The sequence below is a fragment of the Panthera onca genome (genome assembly GCF_046562875.1).
Source record: "Panthera onca isolate mPanOnc1 chromosome E1 unlocalized genomic scaffold, mPanOnc1 haplotype 2 h2.Chr16_ul_4, whole genome shotgun sequence".
NCBI classification, from domain to species: domain Eukaryota; kingdom Metazoa; phylum Chordata; class Mammalia; order Carnivora; family Felidae; genus Panthera; species Panthera onca.
Window position 1 is genome coordinate 112,717 of NW_027675818.1, and position 14,473 is coordinate 127,189.

The following is a 14,473-nucleotide window of genomic DNA, read 5'->3' on the forward strand; positions in this document are numbered from 1 at the left end:
ACATGAATTCAGCAAAGTCGCAGGATATAAAACCAATGTACGGAAATTGGTTGCATTTCTATACACCAAGAATGAAGCAATAGTAAGAGAAATCAAAGAATCGATCCCATTTACAATTGTATCGAGAACCATAAAATACCTAGGAATAAGTTTAACCAAAGAGGTAAAAGATCTGTATGCTGAAAACTGTAGAAAACTTATGAAAGAAATTGAAGAAGACACAAAGAAATGGAAAGGCATTCCAGGCTCATGGATTGGAAGAAAAAATATTGTTAAAATGTGGATAGTACCCAAAGCAATCTACACATTCAGTGTAATCCCACTCAAAATTGCACCAGCATTCTTCTCAGAGCTAGAACAAACAATCTTTCAAATTTGTAGGGAACCACATGAGACCCTGAATAGCCAAAGTAATGTTGAACAGGAAAACCAAAGTAGGAAGCATCACAATCCCAGACTTCAGCCTCTACTACAAAGCTGTAATCATCAAGACAGTATGGTATTGGCACAAAAATAGGCACATAGACCAGTGGAGTAGAATACAGAACCCAGAATTGGACTCACAAAGGTATGGCCAATTAATCTTTGATGAAGCAGGGAAGAGTATCCAAGGAAAAAAAGAAAGTCTCTTTGGCAAATAGTGCTGGAAGACCTGTACAGTAACAAGCAGAAGAATGAAACTGGACCACTCTCTCACACCATACACAAAAATAAACTCAAAGTGGATGAAGGGCCTAAATGTGAGACAGGAAACCATCAAAACCCTAGAGGGGAAAACAGTCAACAACCTCTTTGACCTCAGCCACAGCAACTTCTTACTTGATACGTCTCTGAAGGCAAGGGAGATAAAAGCAAAAATGAACTATTGGGACCTCATCAAGATAAAAAGTTTCTGCACAGCCAAGGAAACAATCAACAAAACTAAAAGGCAACTGATCGAATGGAAGACGATATTTACAAATGACATATCAGATAAAGGTTAGTATCCAAAATCTATAAAGAACTTACCAAGCTCAACACCCGACAAACAAACCAGTGAAGAAATGGACAGATGACATGAGCAGACACTTTTCCAAAGAAGACATCCAGATGGCCAGCAGACACATGAAAAGATGCTCAACATCGCTCATCATTAGGGAAATACAAATCAAAACCACACTGAGATACCACCTCACACAGGTCAGAGTGGCTAAAATTAACAACTCAGGAAACAACAGATGTTGGTGAGGATGTGGAGAAATGGGAGCCCTCTTGCACTTTTGGTGGGAGTGCAAACTGGTGCAGCCTCCCTGGAAAACAGTGTAGAGGTTCCTCAAGAAATTAAAAATAGAATTACCCTACAACCCAGCAATAGCACTACTAGGAATTTATCCAAAGGATGCAGGAGTGCTGATTCATAGGGGCACGTGTACCCCAATGTTTATAATAGCACTATCAACAATAGCCACATTATGGAAAGAGCCAATGTCCATCCACTGATGAATGGATAAAAAAGATGTGATACACACACACACACACACACACACACACACACACACACACACACACACCAGAATACTACCGGCAATGAGAAAGAATGAAATCTTGCCATTTGCAACAACATGGATGGAACTGGAGGGTATTATGTTAAGTGAAATAAGTCAGAGCAAGAGAGATATCATGTTTTCACTCATATGTAGAATTTGAGAAACTTAACCAAAGACCATGAGGGAAGGGAAGAGGAAAAAAATAGTTTCAAACAAAGAGGGAGGAAGGCAAACCATAAGAGACTCCTGAATACAGAGAACGACTGAGGATTGATGGGGAGACTGTGGGGGAGGGGAAAATGGGTGATGGGCATTGAGGAGGGTACTTGTTGGGATGAGTACTGGGTGTTGTATGTAAGCGATGAATCATGGGAATCTACTCTTAAAGCCAAGAGCACACTGTATGTTAGCTAACTTGACAATAAGTTATATTTTAAAAAAAAAAGCATTCTCTCTCTCTCTCTGCCCCTCTCCCATATGCACACACTCTGTCTCTCTCTCAAAAAAAAAAGGCAACTCATGGGGCGCCTGGGTGGCTCAGTCAGTTAAGCATCTGACTGTTGATTTCGCCTCAGGTCATGATTTCACAGTTTGTGAGCTCAAGCCCTGCATCAGGATCCATGCAACGGTGAGAAGCCTGCTTGGGATTCCCTCTCTCTGCTCCTTCCGCATGCCCTCTCTCTCACTCAAAATAAGTGCATTAATTTTTAAAAAAAGCAACTCAGAGCTTATGTTCTCTACTTATGCATTATACCATCTGACTGCCATGGCGTCAGCTCAGGCACACACACAATAATTCTTCCTCACTTCTGGCATCTGGTGATTTTCCTTTCTATTGAGCTTATCACTCAGTTGTTTAGGCTGAAAAGTTAGGAGTCATTCTTGGTCTTTTTTTTCCTTATGGCCCTAGCTCCACCACTTCCACTTCCCTGATTCAATTCATCACCAAATATTATTTTTATTGATATTTTAACTCAGTATAGAGTGTGTTTTGCATTGGAAATTGAAGGGGAATCTGGCTATTGTCATTCTATATTGCCAGTTCTCTCTTTATAGGGGGCACCTGGGTGGCTCAGTCGGCTAAGCGTTGGACTTTGCCTCAGGTCATGATCATGCTGTTCATGAGCCCTGTGTCAGGCTCTGTGCTGTTTGAGCTGTTTGAGCCCTGTGTCAGGCTCTGTGCTGACAGCTCAGAGCCTGGAACCTGCTTCAGATTCTGTGTCTCCCTCTTTCTCTGCCCCTCTCCAGCTCATGCTCTCTCTCTCTCTCTCTCTCTCTCTCTCTCTCTCTCTCTCTCTCTCAAAAATAAACATTCAAAAATAAAAAATAAAAACACTCATTCATGGGGTGCCTTGGTGGCTCCGTTGGTTGAGCATCCAACTCTCGATTTTGGCTCGGGTCATGGTCTCACAGTTTCGTGGGTTCAAGCCCTATGTTGGGCTCTGTGCTGACTGACAGCATGGAGCCTGCTGTCTCTCTGTCTCCCACTGTCTCTCTGTCCCTTCCCTGCTCTCATTCTCTCTGTCTCTCTCAAAATAGAAATAAAATAAACTTAAAAAAACCCACTCATTCAGGTTTTTGACCTTGACATTCCACCTTAGCTTTTTACAAAAGTTAAATCTCACTTTGTTAACTCCATTTGCCAATTTTCTATTTTCATCTTATTTACCTCTATAGTTTTTTTTTTAACTCAAGTGTAATTAACATACAGTATTACATTAGTTTCAGGTGTGCAGCATAATGATTCAACCATTATTTTTAATTTAATATGTTTATTCTTCAAAATTCTTCTCCTTATGTTTTCTGTGACACCGTCATCTCATTTTTTCCCCACCTTATTGGCTCTTCCTTTTTTTTCTTTAAAATTGAGATATAATTGGCATATAACATTGTGTGAATTTAAGGTGTACAAAGTGTTGATTTGATACACTTATATATTGCAATACGATTACCACCATAGTGTTAACTAACAGCATCATCACATCACATAATGATCATTTCTTTTTTTGTGGTGAGAACACCAAGATTTATTCTCTTAGCAACATTCAAGTATATAGTATTGCTAACTATAATCACAATGCTGTGCCTTAGATGCCCAGAATTTATTCATCTTCTAATTGTAAATTAGTACCCTTGACCAGCCTCTTCCTAATTTCCTGGTAACCACCATTCTACTCTGTTTCTGAGTTCTGCTTTTTCAGATGTGAGACCTTATAAGTATTTGTCTTTCTCTGATTTATCTTACCAAGCATAGTGCTTGTCACTCTTTTGTCCCTAATGTCAGGATTTCCTTCTTTCTCATAACGGAATAATATTCCATTGTAGACCTAGCTCTTTTTTGGTCTTGTTTTCTGGCTCCTTCTTTTCTGACTGGATTTTATATTAGCATGATCCCAGGATCCATTCTGAGTCCCATTCTCTAAGCCTCTTCCCGAATCATCTTATTGCTTTAAATAATATTGCTGTTCTTTTGACTCCCCATGTATCTCATACTTAATATGTATAAAAAAGAATTCTTGCTGTCCAACGATCTTATTCTTTACCTAGGCTCTCTTACCTCAGTTTTCGACACCACTGTCCACTCAGCTGCTAAGTTCTAAACCTAGGAGTTCTTCATGGCCCCAGCTTCTCATTCAATTCATCAGTAAATACTCTCAGTCTTGGGGCACCTGGCTGGTGCAGTTGATAAAGCGAGCGACTTTTAATCTCTGGGTTGTAAGTTTGAGCCCCACAATCAGGTGTAGAGATTGCTTAAAAATAAAATCTTAAATTAAAAAAAAATTTTAAAAATACTTCCAGTTTTATTCTCCAAACACGTCCTATGTTTGTCCACTTCTTGTTCTCATCACTGTTACCCTTGCTGAAGCCACTGTCATCTTTTTCTCTGAACTAGCTTCCTAACTGCTTGATCTTCCAGAGAGTCTGTTCTCTATACAGTAGTAGAGTGATCCTTTTACACATTGGTAATGAGATAATTTCACTCCCTGCCCCTTAAACCTTCCAAAGGTTTTCCATTGGAATTAAAACCAAAACCAAAACAAAACAAAAAACCCCACAAAATTTCTTTCCATGGTCTGCAGTAGTAGATTGAAGAGAAAGTAAGATCCAGGGAACGATGTTCGGGGGAGATGTAGAGCAAAAGCTATTTTGGTTTTATGGTTTAATTCATGGTTTAATCAGTTGGAGTTGTTTATGAATTCAGACTTCTGTAAATCTATAAGTCAATGAAAATGACTCTTTATATTGGTTATTCAGCAGTGGGTCACTATAAGTTCTTGAAATATTTCAGAATCCTCAAAGAAACACTAATTTTGGTGTTCAATATTTTATTGTGTTTTAATATTTGAAAATTGGCAATCATTTATAACGTATTTGTTATTCTTCTTAGCCATAAAAACCTTAATTCCTGACTGTTCCAGGTAATAGTTTAACTGTACTAACTTCTTGGACAAGGGTGTTGTAAAACTTGTGTGTGATCTACCTTTCAGTATTGCCTGATGCTATTGAAAACCTCCATAATCTCAGCAAAGGGAAGATGAAGATTTCTCACCTGTGGACCACTCTGTCTAACTTGAATAGTAACTTGAAAAAAAATGAATTCCTAGCTGTGCTGAAATTAACAACAGTGGATGGTAAGTATTCCAAATATTACAATTAAAAGATACATAAGACTGTCGGTCTGCCTTTCGTCAATCTTTTTTTTTTCCTTGTATCTTGTACTTGGTTGATATGCCAATATATACACTTAGAAAATATAAAGAAACCTCAGATTGTTTGGTTGTCCAACAGAAAAAATGTTAATATCTAATTTATTGTTACTCTAAATTGATCAAATATGCATTGATTACCTTCAAGTTGTGTAACATGTAACTGGAAAATGGCATATCCCGTGAACACAGAGGGGACTGTTAGGAAATGTTAAGAGATCTATTCCCGTTTTTTTATTAACATGACTTCAGATATCCATACTGTAAAATAGACTTTGTGGTGGCCACCACCACTACTAAGTTAGCAAGTAAAAAAAGATTCAAACAAAACAAAAATGAGTTTACAAAGTAAAACAAAGACCATGGACTATAATTTTTCTTAAAAAATTTTTTTTTAGCATTTATTTCTGAGAGAGAGAGAGACAGAGAGACAGAGCAGGAGTGGGGGGAGGGGCAGAGAGAGAGGGAGACACAGAATCAGAAGCAGGTTCCAGGGTCTGGGCTGTCAGCACAGAGCCCGTTGTGGGCCTCAAACTCATGAACCATGAGATCATGACCTGAGCCGAAGTCGGACGCTTAACCAACTGAGCCACCCAGGCACCTCTACAGTTTTTCAAATAAGACTATTATTTACTGCTGATGTTCTGCATGTAGGAGACAGGTAGTACACAACCACAGGTGAACATTTCCACTCCTTCGTATTTTTCATACCTTGAAGTTACAAATGTACTGTTACACTCTTTTATGTGAAATGTTTATGCAAAACTAGCCTCGTAACAAGAGCATGCTGTCTACGGTCTTTGTCAAAGAACTGTCTTTCCCTGTGAGGATTACTTACCCCTTTTTCTTCATTAAGCTCCTGTTTAAGTGAGACTGGTAATTTTGAACTTTAAGTGTGTTGGTTGTTTTGTTTATTAACATATTTGAGATGAAGAGGGTTGATGAAAATATGATACTACCTGATAATAGCGATTTTTTTCCCTCTCTTTTACTGAGACCTTTTATTGGACCTTCAGTACAATGTGATTTAATTCCTATTTTAATGCAGTGGTTTGCAAAGTTTTGAACCTTGTTATTTTTGGTTTTGTATTTATATTTGGTGCTGGTAAAGCAGTAGAATCCTTTTCTTCTAAATGAAATCTTACAGAGTCCCTCAATATATAAATCATAAAAGTTGAGTTTCTCTGAATAAAGTGGGGGAAATGACCAAGTGAACTGCTTAAGTATTTCAACAGAGCTTTAGAAACGTGAGAAAGAACGTAAGCATTCCCGACCTAGGATCCTCTTTTTGACCATGGTGTATGTTAAAAAAGGAAAAAGGCTGGGAGGGTGGGGGTGTGCCTGAATGGCTCAATCAGTTAACTGTCCAACTGTTGATTTCAGCTCAGGTCATGATCTCACAGTCGTGGACTCGAGCCCCTTGTCTGGCTCTGTGCTGACAGGATGGAGCCTGCTTGGGATTCTCTCTCTCCCTCTCTCTCTTCCCCTCCCCCCCCCCCTCTCAAAATAAATAAATAAACTGAAAAAAAATGTTTTTCTTGCAGAAGATGATGAAGTACAAATAGAAGAATTTGGACAAGTGGTAAAGGATATTCGTGATGCCTCCAGGTTAAAAGGTAACTAGTAAATTATTTGTGACTGTTAAATTTACTTTTATTGAATGGATGTCTTTGTGTTTTGTTTTTTAGAATTTCTAGTTCTGTTAATTTCTGCTTACCATGTTGGCATTGATCTGTTTTAAGGCAGGCAAAACTTGATTTTGATTAAAAGTTGGCAGCATCCATGATGAAAGAAAAATGCCTTTTTCTGGAATGGGGCCTGTGTAACCTATTTTAAATCCCTTTTTTTGTTGTTGTTATTTGTGTGTGTGTGTGTGTGTGTGTGTGTGTGTGTGTGTGTGTGTGTGTTTTGTTCTGGACTTTATGTAAAGTCAGATACTAGCTTTACAATTTTTCAGATATGAAAATTTTCTATACCATTTTTAGCCTCAGACTTAGGACTCTACCCTGTGTAAAGGCTTATATATTATAGAATTTCTCAGAAATCTTCTACCTCTTCCTTTAGTAGACATTCCTCATGTTCCTTTCTTTGGATTTTGTTAACATACAAGAGTGACCATGTGCATTTTGGTACCATGGCTATTTCCTACCACTTGACTTCCATTTTTGCTTAAAAGTTAAATCATAGACCTAAAACCAATGGAGATCATACTCATGGAGTTTGTGTACTTTTCTATTGGGAAAATAAGTTTAAAACTTAATTATCACTGGTAATTTATTTGAATAACATTCAAATGACTGTTTGGTCAATGAGCGCTGTCAGGAGAAGAATAACAACATAGGTATATGTTTAGGAAAACGGAAGCGGAGTCATTTCTGGGTGTAAAGAAGTAGATAGATACTTTTCAGATTTTTCATAACCACTCTGCCCTGGTATAAAATTTTTAACATCATTGTTTCTCTTTTAGGTTAAGAAAAGTACTTAATAATTCCCTGTTGACATATAAATATGTTACCTGGGTCACGTAACATAATTAGCATCAATATAGTATAGTGAAATAGATTAGCCGTGCTATAGGAAACAATGCATACAGGTAGAAAAGAACATGGGCTATGGAGTTTGATACATGGTGGTTTGTGGGTTTTTGACTTACCAGCTGGGTAGTCTCTGTAGGTCATTCTGGTTTCCTCATCTTTAAAACAAGGAAGCTAATAAAATCACGTTTCTCCTAGAGTTGTCAGGATCAACTGCAAAAACACATATAAAGCACATAATCTAATTATTAGGCACATACTATATACTTGGTAAATGGTAGTTAATTTTGAAATCAGAAAACAGAGTTCAGAAAGACTGGTATTCAGGACAGATAACTTTTTATGTGGAGGAAGGAAAAAAAAATGGAAACTAAACCATTGAGAAAGGAGAACAGTGAAAAAGGAGAAAGGTGTAGTTTAGGTACCTGAATCTGGGAGCTGGTCATAATGATTGGGGGTTGACACTGGAATCTGTCAGCCAGTGCAAGAAAAGGCCAATAATTACAGGGAAGAGTGAGGAAGGGCCACCCTGGAAGAAAAGTGTTAACATAGCAGGCCTGAAACTGCTCTTTTTAGAAAAGTCTCCTTGCAAGGTTGACTGTCATATGCTCAGACTGTTCCCTTCATTACTGACTGATAAGGTTAGTTCACTGTGCCTGGACTATTTGTTGACAAACTTGGAGGGGCTGAGAAAACAGGCATATTGTGGATCAAGTTCTATGCTTTCCTTCAGTATACACACAGTTTTAAGGGATTATGGTCAGTGTCTGATCTTGTAGTTGAAGATTTTAGAGGTTGGGCAGGCAGTTCTAGGTATTGATGAGGATTAAGGATAGCCATTGATCTGGATGACTTTGGAAAGGAAGTGAAAGTTTTTGGAGTTGAGAGGTCAAGGTCATTCTTATTGTCATCAGATGATAATGGGAAATGGGGCTGAGGGAGGATTATGAGCAGGGTGACCAAAGATCCTCCAAGAAGGTGAAAGAGTGATCAGAAAGTCAGTAGATGATGGTGTCCGGAGGGTAGTGTAGGTCAATGACAGGCCTGAATCTCAGGGGAGGGATAGGTTTGATTGAAGGTGGAACTAAAATAGCCAGACAGCAGAATCTTAGGAGTGTTTCTCTGCTTCCTGGTCCTATGTGGAGCATGGGAGGATGAGCAGACTCCTCTTAAGGTGTCTGTGCAAAGAAACCATATTTTAAAGGGAACCAAGCTTTAGGTAAAACAAGCAGAGCTGATACAGGTTTTTAGGTGACTGTCATTTGCAGTTGCCTCGCTGAGATGTTAGGGGGACAGAAAGTGAAGCGGGATCGAAGGTACTAAGAAGCTGTGATTACTGTTTGCAGCTATTCCTGAAGGCTTAATAATAATAATAATAATAATAATAATAATAGTAACTTTATTGCTATTAATATGACACTTAGTGTTTGCTATATACCTAATGTTGTTTTAAGTGTTTTTCATACATCATATATTTAATCTCCATATTAACTGTGTGAGGTAGATAGTATTATTAAATTATTTTAGATATAAGACTACTGAATTTGATAGAGGGGTTAAATAGTAATAATTTGCTCAAGGTCAGATAGTTTCAGGTCACAAATCCTGGAGCCAGGATTTGAATGTACTTAACACCGCCTCCTTTGAAAGGGCTGGAAATAAAGCAAAATTCCAGATGCCAGAGTACAACTGGATCTTGGTAGAATTGAAAAGAAAAGGTGAGTGAGTCTTTGTGATACTTGTGTTTACAATTTTACATTTCTCATGATTCTGAAATCTATTTCACTTCCACCAGGATGAGTTAATTTTGTTTGCTACCATTAGAGCTCTAGTTTAAAATAACTACTTTGTGTCATTGCAGTGAAAAATTCAGCCATAGCAACCATTTTGGTTGTGCCAATTTTATATTAGCACCAAAGAAACATGGCAGACCAAGCATATTGTTTTGCTGGACTTAGAATTTCCTGAGGGCTGGATTCTTCACTGAGATTTCTTATTCAAGAGGTGATCATAAATCATGGACTACCACTGACAAAAGTCTTGAGTGATGGCTACTGTTGTTTTTTAAGTCAGAGGTTAGTTCAATTACCGAATCACTTTTTTCTGTTTCTAGAGTTACAAGACATTGTCTTAGCTCTTGATGGGCTTGAAGGTGACATGATATCTGGGAAGAACTTGGAGAGCTTTCTAGGCAATATTGGGATTAAGTCACCTGAAGAAGAGGTAGAGAAAATTCTTCAGTCAGATCTTGTTTCTGGTAAGCATTTAAATATTATTATCCATTTTTTTGTTTTGGGTAGGAGTAACTGAAGAAAGTGTGCAAGGTTTTTGTTCAAGCGAATAGGGCTCCTTTGAGCTAATATCTATAGGTATTTGCTTGTATTGCTGTAAATGTCCTTAAAGAGGAGACTTTCTTTTAAAGTCCTTTTTTACAGTTAATGAGAATACTCTTAGCAAGCAGGTAGAAATTTTGTGGGGGAGTGGGCTCATTGGTATCCACTCTCTTTAGATAGATCTTGATTTAGTGACTAACACATAGTTTGGAAATTCCAGCTCTGTGAATAGAAAACCTAGCTTTGCTGGTTTGTACCAAGTAAAGTTATTGGACTTACAACTTTCTTAGTAGGTTAGTTGCCTTACAGGTAGAATCAGAACTAGCGTATCTACAATCTTGTAAGGTTAATTGCAAGGCACAGTGGGTGAAAATGAATCCCAAGTATCTTGTATGTAAAGTAAAGAAATTGTATGCTGGTTTTGATTTTCATATGAGCTTTTTAATATTACGTTTTCCAGGGATTCTTGTCTGTTCCCCTCCCCTCTCTCTCTTACAGATGACAACGTGGTGAATGTTAAAGACTGTATGAGGGCTTTGAAGGACACTCAGAAATTTTCCACTTTTGTTGGTAAGAACTTTATGGTAAAACTGTTGAATGGCAAACAACACAGGACTCATTCAGAGGTCACGTAGCCAAACATTATATTTGGTGCTCAGATCTTCTTTGTAGTATCTGTGCCAAATGTTTGTTTCATCTACATTTGAACTCTTCCAGTTATGGCAAACTTGATTACATTTGTTTTTCATTTAAGAATTTGTATTTGAATGGAAAAGATTGGGAAAATGACAAGGTTATGATGTTTTCCAATAGCTAAAGTAAGGACATTTTATTATATAATAATGGTAATTTTGAAACTGTTATAAAAAAATTTAGTGACCAGAAATGTAAGAGATATAAAGTGCAAGGCTCATGTAATGTCACCTTCTGGAAATATCCCTGTTAAAGTGTGGTAAATATCCCTTTAGCCTTTTTTATTTGAATCTATGAATATTTGTGTATTCTGATATTATTTAAAAATTAGACGCACTTGGGTGGCTCAGTTGGTTAAATGTCTGATTTTGGCTCAGGTTATGATCTCATGGTTTGTGAGTTCAAGCCCCACATTGGGCTCTCTGCTGTCAGCACAGAGCCCACTTCAGATCCTCTGTTTTCTTCTCTCTCTGCCCCTGCTTGTTCTCTAAATAAATAAATCAATTAATTAATAATTAATTAATTAAAATAAAATTACCATGGGGGCGCCCGGGTGGCTCAGTCGGTTAAGCGTCCGACTTCAGCCCGGGTCACGATCTCGCGGTCCGTGAGTTCGAGCCCCGCGTCAGGCTCTGGGCTGATGGCTCAGAGCCTGGAGCCTGCTTCCGATTCTGTGTCTCCCTCTCTCTCTGCCCCTCCCCCGTTCATGCGCTGTCTCTCTCTGTCTCAAAAATAAATAAAACGTTAAAAAAAAAATTTAAAATAAAATTACCATGTCCATAATATTCCACGACTTGCAGGTTTAAAGAAATTAACAGTGTATCTTAGATATTGTTCCATGTTCCATTGTATCATAAACAACCTCATTCTTTTTTTTTTTTTTTTTTTCAACTTTTTTTTAATTTATTTTTGGGACAGAGAGAGACAGAGCATGAACCGGGGAGGGGCAGAGAGAGAGGGAGACACAGAATCGGAAACAGGCTCCAGGCTCCGAGCCATCAGCCCAGAGCCTGACGCGGGGCTCGAACTCACGGACCGCGAGATCGTGACCTGGCTGAAGTCGGACGCTTAACCGACTGCGCCACCCAGGCGCCCCGCAACCTCATTCTTTTTAAAGACTGCAATAATATTCCATTTGGGGGATGTACTGTCATTTTATCCACAACACTTTTGATGATATTTGCCAATTAAAAATCTGAAAATTTGCCAATTTTTCACCACTGAAACATTTTGATGAGCATTGTTGTATGTATATATGTGCATAAAGTTCTCCTGGGGGATAAAACCCTCAGAAGTCACACTGCTAGACTGAAATATATGCAGATGTGAGATGTTAACAGCTACTGCTTAATTATCCTCCAAAAAGTTTGTAAAAATTCACACTTTTATCAGTAATGGATATTATTTATTGAAAATTCTGCTGGTAAAAGAATTCTATTATTGTTTTAATATGCATGTCTTTAATGACTAGTGAGGTAAAACATTTTTCATATGATTGTCGAATATGCTTTTCTTTTATTTTAATTAGATTGTCTTTTTCATATGAATTTATAAATAGCTCTTTTTTTTTTTTAAATAGCTCTTTATATATAAGGGACATTAATGTTCTGTCTTGTCTATTGCCATTTTTTTTCTAGTTTATTATTCATCTTTGACTTTGATTTTGGTGGACTGCTTATTGCCATCCTCTGTTTTATTTTGTCAGTTTTGGTAATTTTTATTCTCCTAGGAAATTTATTTTATTCAAGTGTTTTTTGGGAATATTAGTACAATCCTATGCAGTGATAATTCTTTTGATTTTTTTGTGTCTGGTTATTTTCTCATTCTTAAATTTGTATATATATATTTGTGTGTGTGTGTGTGTGTGTGTATATATGTGTGTATATATACACACATATATACACACATATATATATATATATCTTCTTCTAGATTTCCTAGCAGATCTTTTAATTATCTCTCTTTTTAAAGCTCTACATCTTAGATTTATCTTTAGTGTTTCTATTTGTAGTAAAAAAAAAATTCTGCTTTTATCTTTAGGATGTCCTTTCTATTGTTCCCTTTTGTCCATTTTGTAGTTTTTCTAAGTTGTTTAAATTATGAACTTACTTTTTTCTTCTTACTGAGAAATAAATGTTTAAGACTATCAATTTTCATTTCAGTAAGACTTTGGTTTATCAAAGTCTTTATTCTTGTTTTTTTCTAAGCATATTCAGTTGTATTTTGATTTTCTCCTTGATGTAAGAGTTGCCTAAGAGAAAAACCTTAAATTTGAAAGCAATTATTTGAAAAATTTTAAATGAATTTAAAAATTTTAAATTTGAATTTGAATTTCATTATTGTCCTCTCTTTGTTGTTTATTTTTAGTTTACTGTGGTCAGAGAATGAGGTCTATAGTAGAGGATTTGATAGTTTCTGTGTTAATTAGATACGGAGTTTTTTCGATTTTTACATGTTTATTTAAAAACCGCATTAGGGGTGCCTGGGTGGCTCAGTTGGTTGAGCGTCCGACTTTGGCTCAGGTCATGATCTCGCGGTTTGTGAGTTCGAGCCCCGTGTCGGGCTCTGTGCTGACAGCTCAGAGCCTGGAGTCTGCTTCAGATTCTGGGTCTCCCTCTCTCTCTGCCCCTCTCCCACTCATGCTCTGTCTCTCTCTGTCTCAGAAATAAACATTAAAAAAAAATTAAAAAAACACATTAGTGGGCTTCAGGGACAGGCTAATCGTAAGGGACACTCATCCTACTGTTTGTCTTGGAAATCCTTATGACTCTTTGAAGCAGCGCATTCCATAATTTTTGGACAGCTGTAGAACTAGTCAATTGTTCCACATATTTGATGGAAATCCTGCCTTATAATTCCATTCCCAAACTTAACATTTGGACTCTTCCCCGTCAGTAGCCCTCCAGGGATGGGAGGAGAGCTCTTATATTTTCTTTCTTTTATGTTGAATCATCTTTTCTCTGGACTCAGATTTCCTTTCAACCATTCCTCACATGGCCTATTTTTGAAACTTCTTACCAATGACTAATGACTAACTCATGGAACAACATAATATATTAAATTATACTTTCACATAAATTAGCTAATTTTAAAGTAATTTATTATATATTTCTCTTAATGAATTCTGAAAGATTATTTTTTTAGACATGTACTTTAGAAATGTGAAGAGGTTTTTGTTTGTTTTAATTAAGGGGGGGTGGTCAGTCATGGATTTCCTAGTTCAGATGTTTGATATTATCATGCTAAACATAATAGGCTTTGCTGATTCTCTAAATTGGGTAAAGTGAGCTGACAGGAGCAAGGGGTGTAGGGAAAGAAAGTAGAAAGGGAAGGATTGGAGTTTGGGAGCAGGTGTGACGAATGGAGGGTATTTTTTATGAAATGGTGAGCTCGTTAATAGAATCACTAGAGAAACTTTGGCATACTTTTTTGTTCATAAAGGAATAGCCCACGCAGAACCCAGAGTTTTAACAAAATAATTTTAAGAATAAAGATAAGGGGCTATAGAAAACTATAGTGGAGAACGGATTGCTCTACCTTTTTAAATGGCCACATGTGGGTAGTGGCTGCCATTTTGGACAGTGCAAAACTGGAAGAATCCATCAGTTTTACTGTTATGTTCCAAAAATTTAGATCCATGGACTGAATTACATGTTGCATGTATATTCTCTGTGTTTGTA

The 14,473-nt window shown here is 37.3% G+C and overlaps 1 protein-coding gene across 1 annotated transcript in view; it reads left to right on the forward strand.

The window, feature by feature from the left end:
• LOC144615389 (EF-hand calcium-binding domain-containing protein 13-like) overlaps positions 1–14,473 on the forward strand; it is a 60,481-nt gene that overhangs the window by 35,348 nt on the left and 10,660 nt on the right. The window contains exons 8-11 of the mRNA XM_081794805.1: positions 5,015–5,158; positions 6,778–6,849; positions 9,881–10,024; positions 10,599–10,670. Coding sequence (XP_081650931.1) covers positions 5,015–5,158; positions 6,778–6,849; positions 9,881–10,024; positions 10,599–10,670 — 432 coding nt within the window. The remainder of the gene's footprint in view (positions 1–5,014; positions 5,159–6,777; positions 6,850–9,880; positions 10,025–10,598; positions 10,671–14,473) is intronic.